Source organism: Octodon degus, unplaced genomic scaffold, assembly GCF_000260255.1.
Source record: "Octodon degus isolate 3935 unplaced genomic scaffold, OctDeg1.0 scaffold00092, whole genome shotgun sequence".
NCBI lineage: Eukaryota > Metazoa > Chordata > Mammalia > Rodentia > Octodontidae > Octodon > Octodon degus.
Window position 1 is genome coordinate 1929704 of NW_004524668.1, and position 16576 is coordinate 1946279.

General features: G+C 55.1%; 1 protein-coding gene across 1 annotated transcript in view; it reads left to right on the forward strand.

The window, feature by feature from the left end:
• The first annotated feature begins 1622 nt into the window (after window positions 1–1622).
• The window catches only part of Myom3 (myomesin 3), a 47057-nt gene continuing 32103 nt past the window's right edge, over window positions 1623–16576 (forward strand). The window contains exons 1-9 of the mRNA XM_004637599.2: window positions 1623–1729; window positions 4771–4949; window positions 5155–5235; window positions 5319–5478; window positions 6135–6292; window positions 11248–11343; window positions 12703–12791; window positions 14783–14827; window positions 15265–15405. Of these exons, the coding sequence (XP_004637656.2) occupies window positions 4789–4949; window positions 5155–5235; window positions 5319–5478; window positions 6135–6292; window positions 11248–11343; window positions 12703–12791; window positions 14783–14827; window positions 15265–15405 (931 nt within the window). The 5' untranslated portion in view covers window positions 1623–1729; window positions 4771–4788. The remainder of the gene's footprint in view (window positions 1730–4770; window positions 4950–5154; window positions 5236–5318; window positions 5479–6134; window positions 6293–11247; window positions 11344–12702; window positions 12792–14782; window positions 14828–15264; window positions 15406–16576) is intronic.

Sequence of the window (16576 nt, forward strand, 5' to 3'; positions counted from 1 at the left end):
GTGTTTCATTTTATTGTGTTTCATTGAGACAGATCTTACTATGTAGCCCAGGGTGTTCTTGAACTCCTAATCCTCCTGCCTCAGCTACCTGAGTGCTGGGATTACAGGTGTATAGTACCATGCCCTAGTAGAGGTTGTATACTTCTTAACTGAATGGTTTCAGTCAGACTGCAAGCCATGGTCCCCACTGTGCAAATAATCAGACTGGAATGGAAAGGTGACGTGCTTAAGGTCATAGAGCCAGGAAGTTGTGGGAAAGATGGGGACCCAAGGCCACTCCAACTCAGAGTGCTCCTTGACCCTGACATGCACCTGGCTGCAGGACCGGTGTTAATGGTTGTGTCCTGTTGGATGGATGCAAAGCCCTCTTTGGGGAGCCTGTGAGCCCTGGAAAGTCCTTTGTAGATGGACCAATAGAAGGGGCCAAGCTGGGCATGGTGGTTGATACCTTTAATCCCAGGTACCCAGAAAGCTGAGGCAGGAGGATTGCTAGTTCAAACTCACCCTGGGCATCTTATTGAGAACTTGTCTCAAAGAATAAAAAAATGTAAGAGGGGCAGGAGGTATAGCTCAGTGAAAACCCTGGTCTCAATCCCCAGTACTAGAAGAAGAAAAAGAAAAAGGAGGAGAAAGGAGAAAGGGGGAGGGGGAGAAGGAGGAAAAAGAGGGAGAAGGAATGAGGAAGGGGGAGGAGAAAAAGGAGAGGGGGAGAAGATGGAGTGGTCATTCCATGTGTTCTCCCTCAAAAGTGCTATGAATGCTGTGGAGACCAAAGCAGAGGAGCCAGAAAGGACACAGGGCTGAATAAGATTTGGGCTGCATGGCTTACTGGTATTCGCCCCTTCTCCCCAGTATGGAGTCTGCAAGGCACCTGGCCCCTTCTACTGGCCCATCTACAAAGGACTTTCCAGGGCTCACAGGCTCCCCAAAGAGGGCTTTGCATCCATCCAACAGGACACAACCATTAACACCGGTCCTGCAGCCAGGCGATGTCAGTGGCCACCCGAGGTCCTTGGCTGTGAAGCACCAATGTTCCCAGATTTGCATCCTCTGGGACCTGACAACAGGCTCCTTCCTGATGGCTCCCAGGTGCTTTCCTGCCCCTGACTTCCTGCGGTGGCCAGGCTGGGGGTCGTGCCCACAACTCCTGGGTTGGTAGAAAGCCAAGGTACCAACAATGCCCACCTGCCACAGATCCATATGATGCACTGTCAGATGCACTCCACCGCCCTGGTCCAGTGTAGATGCGAGGACTCACAGTCTCTATTTTTCACAAAGGAAATCAGATCAGAGAAACTGAGGTCCTTCCTGAGGGTACCCAGGCAGACAGACAGAGCTGAGATCTGAATTCGCACAGCTTGGAACACCATCCACATCCACCTTCCACCCAGCGGGGCCTGAGCCACACTCTAACCTCTCCACTGGAACTGGGGCCAGACTTGGCTGAGGCTGAAGACGAGGGAGGAACAAGGGGTGGGGGCGCTCCACCTGTCACTCTGCCCAGCTGTGCTAGGACAGGACAACACTCCCCCGCCCCCACCCACGCCATAGTTCCCATCCATTGTCATCACACTGTCCCAGCACTGCTATATATAAAACTGCTGGCTCCAAGATCACATTCTACTCTCTGTCCTCACTGAGCGGAGGGCAGAAAGAGACCAAGGACCCTGTCTCCCTCGGGGACTGGGCTCTTCTTCCCAGAGACTCCTAAGTGGACACAGTTGATTTGGTGAGTTATTTGTCTCCAAGAATTTGGAGTAGGAAGGAACGCTTGGAGAAAGGGAGACCTTTGGTTTTCCCTTGAAGTGAGTGAGTGTGTGTGTGTGTGTGTGTGTGTGTGTGTGTGTGTGTGACAAAAGGGCCTAAAAGATTTGTGCTTGTGAACATGGGAGAGGACCTCAGTAACCCTTTCCCCACCCTGCGTCTTCCGGGCTGAGTTCTCTGTTCTATAAAAGTTAAAAAGGAAAGGACCTTTGGACATCGGAAGTACCTTTGGAACTGGAGTCCTGGCAGTTGTGGGGCAGCCATCGCAGGGACCTGGGTGAGCCAGCATGGCTGGCACAGTTGGAGCAGGCTCGTCATACCTGCTGGACCCCACAGCCGAGCGAGACCAAGCCCTGGATCCCAAAACTCAGAGCCGGAAGGAATTCTGGCCTGCGCCTGAGGTGACTGTCAGCTCCCAGAGGGCCGGCCAGGAAGGAAGAGGCCTCTGTTCGGCAGGGCCAGGTTATCCTAGCCCCTAGGGAGTGGAGAAGCCACAGTGTGTCCCAGCCCCAGCCGTCACAGTCCACCTGGACAAGATGTCTCTGCTTCTGCCACCCAGAGCAGCTTCTTTGCCACTAGCTCTCTGCGGGCCTGGCCACCAAGTCTCTCAACCTTAGGCTTTTCTCTCTCTCCAGAGGATGGAAGGGGCCTCCTTGGGGTTCTCTGCAGGAGGACTGGGGCACTGACCCTTCCTTGCAGGCTGCAGGGAGTGATGAGAAGAGGATGCTTCGTGTGGTCCCGTGGGAAAAGGGCAGTGGAGGCTGTAAACTGGTCCCTGCTTAATCCCATGCATCAGTCAGTGCTTTAAAAAGCACCGATGGCTCACCCGCTCCGGGGGTCTGGTTGCTGGAGGCCCCAGGTCAGGGATGAGTGCCAGGACAGCCATGGTGCTCATCAGGATACAGCAGCAGGGAGGGAGCCCAGGGCCAGCTGTCACTCAGGAACGCTGATCCTCCACTGCTGGGGCCCAGACCACAGTGTCCTTCTGGGAAGGCCCGGGAGCCTCGCTCCGCCCAGGGTGGGATCCAGCAGCTGTCCTGCTGGGTTGTGAGGAGGAGACGGTGGAATGAGAGCGAGTGGCTATTTCTTGGGGTGTGGGGAAACCAGGAAGTAAAGCCAAAGAGGGGGACTGCCCACTGATCCACCGCAAAGGTTCTCAGCAGGAGCTGAAGAAGCTCTCGCAGGACGATCCTGGTGGCAACTGGCTGTCCTTCCTGATGTCCACAGTGGTGGACACTCGCGGGGAGCAAACTGTTAGAAACCAGGAGTGTCTACCCACGGAGATGGAGCCTCAGCAGGCTGAAACAAACACTCCCCGCGCCCCACCCCGGGTCCTTCCAGCCAAGGGGTCTCGGAGGCCAGTGGGAGCATCTTCGCTCCATCACAGAAAGGGTCCCCTGGGTCCAAAAACCACACCACACACACACACACACACACACACACACACACACACACACACAGAGCCATCTTAAGCAGGCACCTCTGGGGAAACTGAGGGCCACCCCACCTCTGCTGTTCCCTTCCCCAGACCAGGTAAGGTGCTCCCAGGTTAGAGCCCTGGCACCAGGATGCCCACTTCTGGGGAGTCCACAGTGTCCTGGACCTTGGCCTCAGGGGTGCTATAAGAGACTCAGCAGTGACACTGAGGCTTGGTCTGAAATGAACTCAGTACACAAATCCAAAACCAGTGACTATACTGACCCCCATGCTCCTCAATGCTCCCAAATTCCTGGTCAATTCAGTCCAAAACCTGAGCCTCAAGAATACAAGAAAAAGCGCTGGCTGGAAGGCTCAGCAGACTAAAGCGCCTGTTTAGGCAGAGCACAGCACCCGGGGTTAGATCCCCAGCCTCATGTGCCAGCCCTGCCCCCAGGGCACGCTGGGACAGCGATTGAGACTGGGCACGGTAGTGTGTGCCTGTAATCCCAGTGCTTGGGAGGCTGAAAACAGGAGAATCACTATGAGTCAGATCTGTGTAGTGAGACGCTGTAGATCCTGTACTAAAAATACATCTAAAAAAAAAAAAAGAATATATGAAAAGCCAGGGATAAAGGCCAGTGGCACAGCACCCACCTGGCATACATGAGGTTGTGAGTCCAATTTCTGGTTTAAAAAAAATATATATATATATATATATATATATATATATATATATATATATATATATATATGTGTGAAAGGATCTGTACGTATGGTATCCTGAGGAGAAGAAAGCCCATGACACCCAGTGTGGCCCAGCCTCACCAAGACCTGGCTTTGAGTAACCATAACGGTCCAGGTTGGAAGGAGTGAAGCTTGGCACTTCTGGCGCCAATCAGGGCCTGCAACCAACCACCCAGGGTTCCCTTCCTCCTCAGTGCAAAATTCTAGCTGACCCGTAGGCTTTTCAGTAGGGCTTTTCTTGTGTATTACCAAGTGCCAGGCATTTGCCTGATCTTTGCAACTACCCTCAGAGGTTGGTAGGCCTGTTTTACAGATGAGGAAACCAAGTTAGAGAGTCTGAGACCACACACACTGGAAGCCGGAAGGAGGAATTGGGATTGTAGTACCACAGCCCTGGTGTCCTGAGTTGGAGCAGGAAACAAGGCTAGCTAAGTGGGCAAAAGAGGAAAGGGCTCTCCGGGAAGGGAAACCAGGACCTCGGGGACACCTGCCTGTTCTAAGCTCTAGACACAGCATCAGAAATCAGTGCTGGATCCCTCGGGTCTGGGAAGCAAAGGCCAGAGAAGAGACCACAAGGCCCCCAGTGGTGCAGTGGGGCAGGTTCCCCCAGCAGATCCCGCTAACTCAGCCGGGAGAGCACATGGGGTGAAGCTGAGCTGAGATCCCAAGCCTGCCTCTGTCCCCAGGACAGATCACTCTGCCTCTCCGGCCTCACTTCTCTGGTGCACCCACTAGAGAGCGAACCCCTCACCCCAAACCCTCCCAGAGATATGGGGAGGGTGCACAGGAAGGGAGACAGGCAATGACTGATGGAATGACGCCGGTGCCCCTTGGCCCTGGCAGGTTGTTGCTCTCGTAGCCATGACGCTGCCCCACGGCCCCGGAGACGTGGGGGAGCCTCAGCCCGCCCAAGCCGTACAGACCCACAGGCTGGAACACAGACGGGAGGAAGAGAGGAAGGAGGAGCGACAGCACAGCCTGCACATGGGCTCCTCGGTGCGCAGGCGGACCTTCCGCAGCAGGTGGGAACATGGGGGTCCCTGCGGCACGGCCCAGTCCTCCGAAGACCCCAGTTTGATGGGGGAGGGACAGCCTTGCCCTTAGAGGCCCCTGCCTGCTAGAGGAGGCTTAGCAGGCCAGCCAGCACCCTAAAATACAGTCCTAGTTTGGGGCAGCCCCCAGTCAGACCATCCTGCAGCAGCCACAAACCCCCGTTTTCCGGGATAGTGAGGAAGAGCATCAGTTCAGCGCCGCCGACTACGCTCTGGCCGCCGCGCTGGCCCTGACGACCTCCTCGGAGCTGTCCTGGTGAGTCCCACGGGCTTGGGGAGCCCTGGCCAGGGAGGACTTCTCTGACCCTGCCAGCACCCCATAGCCTCTGTCTCTCGCAGGGAAGCCCAGCTGAGGCGCCGGACCTCCACCGTGGAGCTGGAGGAGCGCGGGCAGAAGCGGGTGTGCTTCGGCAACGACTGGGAGCGCACGGAACTCGGCTTCCTGCACACGCAGCGGCTGCTGCGCCAACGACGCGACTGGAGGGCGATGCGGCAGCGGGTGAGGGGCTGTGGGCCTGGGTCACACGTGGTGCCACCATTCGAGCTCATCCTCTAACCAGAGGCCTCTGGAAGGGGCCTGGGGCCCTGAGTCTGAAACTGGGCTGTGTGACCTGGGCAGCGGGACTCCGTGCTCCTGAGGCTTGGTTTTCCCGTGGGGGACACAGGCGTGGTTATAACAACTCTCAGGTGGGAATTAAATGAGTCTGAGTCTGGGACAAGACTTCCCCTGTGCCTACAGCATGGAAAGCCCTCAGAAAATGCTACTGCAGCAAATGCTGGGCTCTGCAGTCACTCGCCACCGTCCTCCCCGGGACACACTGCCATGGCCCTCTTTGGGTCATTATTTGACTTCGTTCTCCACATCGGCTCATTTAATTCTCACTCCAACCCCGTATGGGGGGTGGGGGGCATTATCATCCCCATTTTACAGTTAAGGAAGTTGAGACTCTGCTTATGATCCATCTGCCAGTAAATGACAGAGTCAGGCCTTGACCCCAGCCTACGCCCTATGCCCTGCCCGCCTCTCAACTAGTGGGGTTGAGCCCACGTGGGTCTGATGCCAGGTTCCGGGTATGGGATGTTGGGGTGAAGGCAAAGATGGGGAGAGGTGGTCCCTGGCTCAGAGGAGTTGTATACACCCCCTCCCACCTCCAGACAGAGGAGAAGATCCGGGAGGCCAAGGAGCTGAAGGAGTTGTGTTCCAGCCGGGGCCCCTGGTTCTGGATCCCGCTCCGCTCCCACGCCGTCTGGGAGCACAACACAGTCCTGCTGACCTGCACTGTCCAGGGCTCACCTCCACCCCAGGTCACCTGGTAAGCTGCGGCCATGAGGTCACCCCCCAGGGGCAAGGGCTGCCCCACAAAGCCACAGCCACAGACCCCAACTCTGCCCATCCCAGAGAGAAGATGACAGCTGCGGGGAGCCTCGCTCCTGGGTTATTCTTAGCCACCTCCCCGCCAGCCTGGGGCTGGACATGGGGCCCTTCAGGGAGCCAGCCTTGTAAAAATATGATTCTGGTGGCAGAGGAAGACAGCTGCCCTGAGCTGGGCATCTCCAGGGCCAGAAGACGACGGTGACCAGAGGCAGGAGGGGGGAAGGGCAGGTCCTGAGGGAGGAGGTGCTCAGACCACAGGTGGGAGCCTGACTGGTAGGCCTAACCTCTACACCAGCTCAGGGTATGGGCTTGAACTTGTATCTAGACCTTTCTGAGTCTATCTCAGTTTCCTGTTCTGTAGAGTAGAAGACTTCTTTTCCACTGCATGAGGTGAGGATTTAGTACAACTCTCAGGAAGAAGCCCTCAGAGCTGTGAAGAAGCAAACTGTGACAGCAGGAAAGGCCATTCCTGAGAGCATAACCAAAGCAGGACTAGGCTAGACCCAACTGGGGTGGGCAGGGTCCCTGGAACGGGAGTGGTGGAGAGGGGGAGCACCTGGCCACATCCGGGAAGGAGGTACATTGTCTACACAGTGGGGCCAGTTTCCTGAGTTCCTGGGGTCTAAGGCTCATTGCCACTTGACACTGACTCAGCACTATTTTCTTATTTGTGCCTCAAGGCTACATATGCTGAGGGGATTGCTACCCCATTTCACAGATAAGATTAACAAGGCCCAGAGGGGGAAAAAAAACAAGGCCCAGAGGGTCATGTAACTTATCTAAGGTAACTCAGCAGTGTGAACCAAGATTCAAACTCACAGCTTCTGCCTCCGAGCTCACAACTCTTTCCACAGGGTCTAACGAGCCAGAGAGTGATCGCTAAAGCCATTATTTTCTATAAAGTTCTCAGAGTGCTCAGGAGTAGGAAATTGGAAGCGCTTAGCCCTAGAACAGTAAGAAAGGCCTATTGAGAGAGTCCTCTCCAGTACTGATCATTACCAGCTGGGCTCATTCAAAGACGTATGCCAGGCATGGTGCCTAGTGCTGGGGTCCCCTGGGGACCAGGACAGTCCTGCATGCAAGTGGCTAGTCCTAGCAGGACTGTTTTCAGCACAGCCCTGGGCTCCCTGATCGGAGCCTCTGCTGTTTGCCTCTCAGAAGGGAGACTGGCTTCCACTCTAACCAAGCAGGCTGCTACCGCAGGGCACCAAGCATTCCCTAGAGGAGAAAAGCCATGGCCTGTCCAGCCCACAGGTGGCCCTTGGAGCTCCCAGAGCTGGGAGGTGATTCCATCAGCCACCCCAGGGGTCCTGGTGGTCAGCTTCCCAAGTTCCCATCCAGGCCCTGCTAGAGACTTGGCCAACAAGAAGATCCCGGATGTGCAGGTGAATGTATTCATCCCACAATTAGTGAGCATTTCCTGGATGTAGAGGTGCTGTGAAGCCTTGAACACACAGCCTTACTCTAGCAAAGCAGCCACACCAAGCTCTCACTGGCCCACAAGAGAGGATTCAACTTGCTGTGGAGGGATGGGGAGGAGAGGAAGGAGGGAGGAGGGATAACGGAGAATGTTCCCAGAGGGAGCCCTACACCTCTGCCAGGAAACCTACGTCAGGCATTAGGGCCTCCCAATCCTCTCGAGGTTCCAGGGGCCTGGGCTGGGTTACAGAGGGCAGGACAAGGACAGAGGGTCAAGTGCCAGAAGGTGAGCTGGGGCCAGGCTTGGATGCCTGCACTGCCACTGCCACAGAGCTCTGGGCCCACAGAGAGCAAGGGAAAGTGACAGCACCCATATCTATACCTCCAGGGTCAGGAGCAAGGTGTGGCTTCCTGAGGGCACCGGGGAAGGAATGGGGAAATCCCAGTCCATCAGGGCACTGGTCAAGACAGGACAAATTCAGGGAGCCATGTCTAGCCACAGAAAGGTTCTTGAGGGCTGAGGAGATAGCTCAGTGGTCTAAGACCTGCCTGGGAAGCACAAGGACCTAGGCTCAATCCCTGGTACCATATGCTGTGCCAGCCCTGGAACCCCAGACCAGCCATGCCAGGCAATGAGTCTGGGCATAGTGGTGCACATATAATCCTAGCACTGGGACAGCTGAGACAGGAGAATCAGTGCAAGTCCGAGCTGCACAGTGAGACCCTGTACCAAATAAATAAATAAATAAATAAATAAATAAATAAAAGATTTTAAAAATTTAAAAAGAAAAGGTCTTGGGCTGAGGAGATAACTCAGCAGTTTAAGCACCTGCCTGGCAAGCCCAAGGTCCTGAGTTTGATCCCCAGCACAAAAAAAAGAAAAAAAAAAGGGGGGGGTCTTGAGCTTAACCAACTGTTACCAGTTAGAATCATCTCTCAGAAACACAAATTAAAAGGCTCACACTGTCCCGCCACTGAGATTGATGGGAGGGTTTTTTTTACAGGCCATGTGCATGTCCTTTCCCATAATTCCCTCTGCTATGACTGCATCTATGAGATGCTACCCATACTGACCAGAAGATAATGAGTTTGTTCTGGGCCAAAGGTTATTTTCAGGCACACTGACATGCTTCTGCATTGTGCCTAAGTTGAGGATTTCCCCAAGAACTGATTTATGTGCTGCTTCAACTGTGGCTATTTTGGGGGAGTTGGAGAGGTGGGACCCTGGGCAGGACCCTCAAAGATTGATGTGGAGATGGTCTTTAGCTCTTGATTGAGGGCAGGCATGCCCTGGCTGGTGCTAAATCCTATTCTGTTCCCAGCACTGGGGAGGCTGAAGCAGCAGGAAGATCATAAGTTCAAGGCCAGCATGGGCTACATAGCAATAGCCTATCTCAAAAGCCAGAAAAAGAAACGAAGAAAAAGAGAGAATAAGGAAGGGAGGGAGGGAGGCAGGGAAGGAAAGGAGAAGGAAGGCAAGGTTGGCTTCTTGAGATGAACACCCTTAAAGGTAAAATCTCACATCAGAATACAGGCAGAGGAGGGCTGGTGATTTAGCTCAGCAGCACAGTGCCTCCCTAGAAAGTGTGAGGTCCTGAGTTCGATCCCTGATACAAAAATTTAGCAATATAGGCAGAAGAATAAAAGATCTAGGTAAGTAATAAAAACCTCACTATTTTACAAGGACCATTCTAAGTCAGGCTCTGGGGTGTCCCCATTAACGCTACTCTGTTACCAGATGCCCCTTAGGACTGGCCACACAGCCAGGCCCAGACAGCAGGGTGGGGCCCAGCGCTGCAGCTGCTGCATTCTCTTGGAGAGGCAGAGCCTGGCTGGCTTCCTGGTCAGGAATGGTGCAAACAGGTGTGGGCTGGGGGCCTGAACCTTGTCCCCAGCTCCAAGAGCTAGAGAGAAATTGGTTCCCAGATTAAACACTGCCCTGCCCTGCCCTCCCCTCCAGTGGGAGACTAGTTAGGCCTCTGTTGAGAGGTCCCAGCCTGGGGACTGTGGGGGTGTGGCTGTGTTTGGTTGCCATGGACACAAACAGGGTCCAAGGGCCAGACACAAGGAAGCACCTTGAGGCTGAGGCACCCTCTGTTGGCAACGAAGGACAAGGGCACCTTCTTGCTCAACCTCACCCACCCATTCAATGGCCTCTGGGACACAGGGGTCCAGAGAGGGGCACTGACAAGCCCGAGGTCACACAGTAAGCTGTGTCAAGGACCCAGGCCTCCTAAGCTTCACTGACACTCACTCTCCCTCCCTGCTTTGACTTCTTAGGGCTCCAGGCCTCCAGGCCACCCATACATTAGGAAAGAAGACACCCCAAATTCACAGACAACAAAGGAGAGTGATACACTTGACCCCCATGGAAGTGTTTAAACATTACTGACTGGCCCAGTCCCACCCCAAGAAGCTGTGATTTCATTGAGTTGGGTGCCAGCTGGTGTGGGGTTTCGTTTTGCTTGTTTTTAATGCCTTAAATAAGATGAAAGTATGTTTCTGTCTCATGCAAGGGCCTGGCCTCCAGCCTGACTCCTGCCACAGGAGAAGGGCCTGAAAGGGTGCAGAGCCTGTCACCAAAGCAGCCACGTGATACTTTTGTCCTTACATGCCGCTGGCAATGGTCAGTCCTACTGTGTGCCTTGCAGGAAGAGGCGGCACAAGGAAGCAGATTAGAGACTGGGTGTCATGAAGGGTAAATTGTTTCTTCACAATTAAGGGAGAAGCCAGGTATGATGGCACATGCCTGTAATCCCACTTGGGAGGCTGAGGCAGGAGAATAGTTGGGAGTTCAAGGCCAGCCTGGGCTACAAAGTGAACTCAATCCCAGCCTGAGCTGTATAGCAACACCCTGTTTCAAAAATCGTGGGATTTTTTTTTTTTTCATTGTCTTTTTGAGACAGGGTTTCCCTCTTTTAGAAAGAAGGTTTCCCTCTGGAGTCCCAGCTAAACTTGAGCTTACTTTGTAATCCAGGCTGGCCTCAAATCAAACTCAGAGTGATCCTCCTGCCTCAACCTCCCAAGTGCTGGGACCACCATACCCCAGTAAGGAGGGGAGAACTGTTACTGGGGGCAATGGCAGTTCCCCAGGGCCGAGTTCAAGCACTAGGCATAGAGGGGTTTTTTCAGCTTTTGGGTTTGTTTTTTTGTTTTGTTTTGTTTTCCTGCTGAGGCTACAACTCAAGGTCTGGCAGCACTGGGGAAGGGCTCTGCCACTGAGCCATATGTCCGCGTGGAGATTTCCAAAGCTCCTAAGAAGATTAGGATGAGAATCACAACTAGGACTGGCTCTCATGGGAAGCCAATCAGGGAGTAGTGAGGGGGGACTTTTGCTCATAAGAAAGGAGGGAACAAATCCATGCTCTGGTTCCTAGGGTATTCCTGGCAGGGAAACAGCCACCCTGTCATGGGTCCTCCGCATCCTTCCCACTGGGAACCACGCCAGCTGCCACACTCCCCGTGTCTCCACAGGTACAAGGATGATGTGCGCATTGATCCCCGCCTCTTCCCTCCTGGCAAGTACAGAATCACCAACAACTACGGGCTGCTGTCCCTGGAGATCAGGAGGTGAGCCTGAGCCCAGGGACCAGCACTGCAGGCCCAGCATTGCTGGGGTCAGAGAACTTCCTCTCGGCTGTTCCCCTCCGGGTTTGCCTCGCCTGCAAAAGTATGCCTGGTGCTTGTGACAATACTGATCCCAGGTGGACACTCCCCACGCAACAGGGATTCATATTCAGTAGCTAGGGCCCAGCCTGGGAACCGGCATTTCGTCCACATACGCACACAGGCACACACGTAAGCATGCATGCGAGCCTCCTGTGAGGCCATTACTCTGGAATACGTGATGAGAAATCACAGCCTAGGCTAGCCGGAGGAGAATACTGAGCTGGGTATGCAGATAAGAGAAAACTCAGCTAAGTGCCGCGTGCACACCCAGTCATACCCAGTCGGGACGCATGGGAGTCCTCTCAGGAGATGATGCGCCTTAAGCAGATTCCAGAGGAGGAGGTGGGTGCTTGGAGAAGGACTGTGTGGGAACGGTCAGGTCCAGTTCTCCCAAGAACCTGTCTGAGCAACCCTGTGCTGGGTTCTTCCCAGGTCCGATACCCCGGCTAGGTGCACACACACAAGCTCCATGGTGCCCGGCACTGTTGCCAAGAGGAGAGCCTGGTTAGCCCCATGTTCAAAGCAGGCTCTGAAAGATAGCGGGTTTTGCAGTTACTGCAGAGCCTGTTCTGTGGGTCTGGGGTCTTTCTAATGTCTCAAAGCCTCCACCTCAACCAACTTGGGCCTCTGAGGCACAGAGGCAAGCAGAAAGTGGACCCTTCCCTCCAGAAGCGCCTGGCCACACAGGCTACAGCACCGAGGTGCCCGCCTCTGCATGGCCAGGGTCAGGAAGTGACCCACTGCCCCTCGGGCCGCCTCAGCTTGCTGATAGGCCACATGGATGGAATGCCTATCCTCTTTGGCACCGAGGTACCCTTAGATGGAACCAGGCCACACTTCCACTAGGAATAAGGCAGGGTTGGCACGGCTGAATGTAAGACATGGGCCAGAGACTGAACTCCTGGCATCCTGCCTAGCTGTGGCACAGGTTGGCAGTATGCCTGAGCATGTCCGTGTGAAAGGACATGCCCTGCTCTGAGAGTCTACTTGGACGCGTCACTAGGGCAGGAGGCCATGCCTGGAGAGGGTTTGTCACCTTGAGCCTGTGTTGAATTCCATTTGCTGTGTGACTCTGGGCCAGTTGCTTTACTTCTCAGACCCTCCAAAGTCAGTAGTAACAATACACTTTAGCACAGGACATTTTCAAAGCACTTTCCCTGAGGACTTCCTGTCATACCAGCATTTCCCATCATGCAGTGGAGCCTGCCTTTCCCATGGAGGCCTGCTGTGCAGAGGGGCTTCACAATGTCTTCTTTGCAGATGCACCTTGGAGGACGCAGCCACCTACACAGTGAAAGTGAAGAACGCCTACGGCCAGGCCTCCTCCTTCGCCAAGGTCCTTGTCCGCAGTAAGTCCGCCCACTCCCGCCGGCCAGGCCAGGCCTTGGCAAAGCTGCCATAGGCAGATGGAGATGAAGCTGTGGTCAGATCCGGGGCCCAGGGCTGCCGAGCTGGGTAGGAGCAGGCCGCCAGGGAGGCTCACTTCCCTGAGGCCTCAGAGCGGACAGCCTCCACCATCAGGCCAGCATGGGCAGCGGGGCCAGTATGGATGGTGGTGATGATACAAGGCTTGTACGGCAGGAACCTCTGCCCCAGGGTAGGGATCAAGAGGAAGGGGGCTGAGAAGGAAGAGGAAGGGGCTGATCTTTTCTGAGTTCTGCTCCACACATAGGTCCCGAGCTGGTCTGGACCTTGGCTGTGCCTGAGGTCATCCCTGGCCTCCATGGCAATTTTGTGTCACCAGAGTGGGTGAATTAGAGAAAGAGACACTCTCCTCCCTCTCTGGGCCATATGACTTAACAAGTGCAAAGCAGCCTGGGTTCAGCCCATATCTGTCCCTGTATAGGGACAACCCATTTAGCTGACCAAGGTGACCTTGCCTGTCTGTGTTCAAAGAACCTGCTTGGCTCACCCAGTCAGACCTGCCACCTCTCACCTGCCCACACTGCCCCTCCGACTCCTCGTACATATCTCCCAGTTGGACACGGATAGCATGGCGCAGATTGCAGGTGTCAGCCAGAGCTGAGTCCCCTCCCACCTCTGCCCTGGCTGCCCTGGCCAGTCCCTTTTTGAGTCCCACCGCCTCCCCCAGATGCTCATGCTGATTAATGAGATGTGCACATTCAGCTAGGCTCACAGGAAGCACTCGGGAAAGGATAACTTCACATTGCTCTCTAAGACCAGCCAGACCACAGTCTGGAGCCATAGTCCTAGGCCCAGTGCTGTCCCCACCTTCAAGTTCCCTGGGAAGCAGACATGCACGTGTACACACACACGTATACACACGTGCACACACATGCGCACACACACTCTCCCAGGGCTGCTGTCCCAGACAGCAGACAGGCTAGTGGCCAGCCCTGCCCTCACAGACCAGGTTAAACTGTCCTTTGCTGTCCTCCCACCCCCGGCCCTGTTCCCCAAATAGCTGCTGTGAGGCTTCTGCCAAGGAGCCTCCGAATGGGAACTTGAGCTGCTCCCTAGGCTGTTCCGAGAGCCTAAGGACGGACGTCAGGCCCCACAGCCCTCTGTCACCTGCCCTTCCCCTCACTTCAGCCAGATTGCTGTTGTCCCTCCCTCCATCAGAGCCCACAACACCAGTCACCCTCAGCCAAGCCCCGGCTTCCCTCTCCAGGGCAACTTCAGGGTCCTGAGCCAAGCCCCAGGCTAGGAAGCAGGAGCCCTGGGTCCTAACACTGCCCTCCACTGGCTCCCTGTGGGATACAGGTGGCCTCCTTCAGGGCTCCCCCAGGAAGGGCCTTTGGGGGACCAGCGCCACATCATAGCTTCAGGCTGCTGAGGTCCACTGGGTAAGGCCACATCATGGCTTCAGGCTGCTGAGGTCCACTGGGTAAGGCCACATCATGGCTTCAGGCTGCTGAGGTCCACTGGGTAATAGTGTCCCCGTCTCCTCATCCTTAGGAAAAATGAATCATGGCACCCCACACATAAACACTGAGAGCAGCTGCACCCCTAAGGCATCCCTCCAGGCAGTCGTACCTGTGCTAATCCTATGAGAAACAACAGAGTCTCAGACCAGGCCCCACTTTGTGAAGACCATACGACTCTAGGGCCCAGGGGGGCAGAGCAGGAACCCAGTGTGTATCGAGCACTTACTTTGGGCCAGGTTCTGGTTGAGGCCTTTATTCATATGACTTCATTCATTCATAACCAAATACCAAAGGTAGGAATTAATGTCCCCATTTTACTGATAAAGAAACTGAGGTACAGACAGGTAAAGGCAGAAGTGGCTAGCAGACTAGACCTGCCAAGGCCCATGTCCCCACATGTAGTAGGAAAGTAGTCTGAACCCCCTTTGATTTGATTTGCTTTGCATTTCTAGCTTATGTGGGGAAGGAGGCTGGCTTTGATTCAGAGATCTTTAAAAGTAAGTAGACCAGGGAGGGATGGGGCTTTGGGGGGCATCTGGGACTCCTTGTTCAGGATTAGCTTCACAGTGCTTTTCAGAGTAGAGCCACCCTTGCCCACAAGGTGTCCCTAAGGGGATGACATTCACTAGCTGTTAATAATACAGACTGGCATGTAAGCCTGATTGATGTCAGAGCTGCCCTCAGCCATTGAGCCATCCCTTGACCAAAAGGCCTAGAAGGACAGAAGACGATGGGCTTGGGCTTGAGGTGTTTGCTGTTCTGGCTTACCTGGTCCCCACCTGGACAAGCCTCATGGGCCAGGCCCCCTTCCTTGTCACTTCCCCCCCACCCCAGAATCCTAACCCTGAGGACAAGGGTGCCAGGCAGGTCCTCACTTCCCTCTAGGCCCCTGGCATCCCAAGACTGCTGCCCTCAATTTCTGTCCCAACCCTAGGATCAATGTTTGGCCCCAGCGTGGAATTCACATCGGTGTTGCAGCCTGTCTTTGCCCGTGAGAAGGAGCCTTTCTCCCTGTCCTGCTTCCTTTCTGATGATGTGCTTGATGCTGAGCAGAAGATCCAGTGGTTCCGAGATGGTGAGGACCCTGGTTCTGGCCCCTGGCCCTCTGTGGCAAAACCCCACCCCAACCCTGGAGCCCAGCTGATACTCAGAGGTCAGAGGCAGAGGGACCGGAGCCCTGGGTCTATCCCTAACCCTGAGATCTGCATGAGATTCTGCATGGCCCCTCAGGCCAGCACTGGTGGCATCGTCTGTGCTACAGAGCCAGGGGTGGGCAACAGCACAGCCAGGTGCAGTCACTAAGCAACTGTAGGATGCCAGGCCCTGGGCAGTGGGTAGGTAGAGCCATGAGCTCCAGAGCTGCCTGTCTTCAAGGTAGAAGGAAGCCATCAGCACCATGCTAGCTGCTGCCCTAGTCCTACCTGTGGATGTGAGGTCAGGCTCTGGCTGGGTCCTCTGCCTGCGCTGTCACCACCCTAGCAGGACCAGTGGCATTCAAAGCAAGCAGACTGGAAGCCAAGGCCTGAGGTCAGGAAAGCCCCGCAAGCACTCAGAGCAGGCTGCATGGCTTGCGTGAGACTTCCCGAGTCAGCATGCAGGCACTTCCTGGGGACATTACAGGGGAGGGGGGAAACGTGAGGGCTCCCACTCCTACTCTGAGACAGGGCTGCAGCACCCCAGCTCTGAGTCCAGGGAGGCTGCACCTGCAGGAGGCAGGAAGAGGGGAGGAGAAGCCGTAGGAACCCAAGAAACACCTGCCATAGAAGTTTCCCCAAGCCGTAGAGGTTTCCCCAAGCCATAGATCTTCCAGATGAGAGGAGCTGAGAGGAGGACGAGCTTCCTCATCTGACAGAGAACAGTGGCTCAGCAAGGGGGCTAGACAGAGCCCCTCCTGGAGCCCAGCAGGGCCTTTTCACATCCTCACCAACTCTCCTCACTGAGCTCTAGCCCTTGAACCAGCCCTCCACCCTCCTCCCTGAGAGACCCCCAATGCCCCAGGTAGATGTGGAGCCTTTTACTGATCTCCCCTGTCTAACCCTCCCCCCGTCTCCCACCCACTGAACCCCATTCACCTTCAATAAGCCTGTTCTTTGAGCATCCAGCCTCATGCAGGGCCCAATCTCTCTTCCTCGTAGAACCCCAATTTCTCACTTTCCCACCCATTTCCCTAAACCTTCACTGTCTCCTTGATCCCCATCCCTGCCCCATCTCAGCTTTCCATAGAGGATAGTGGGGCTGCCACCTTG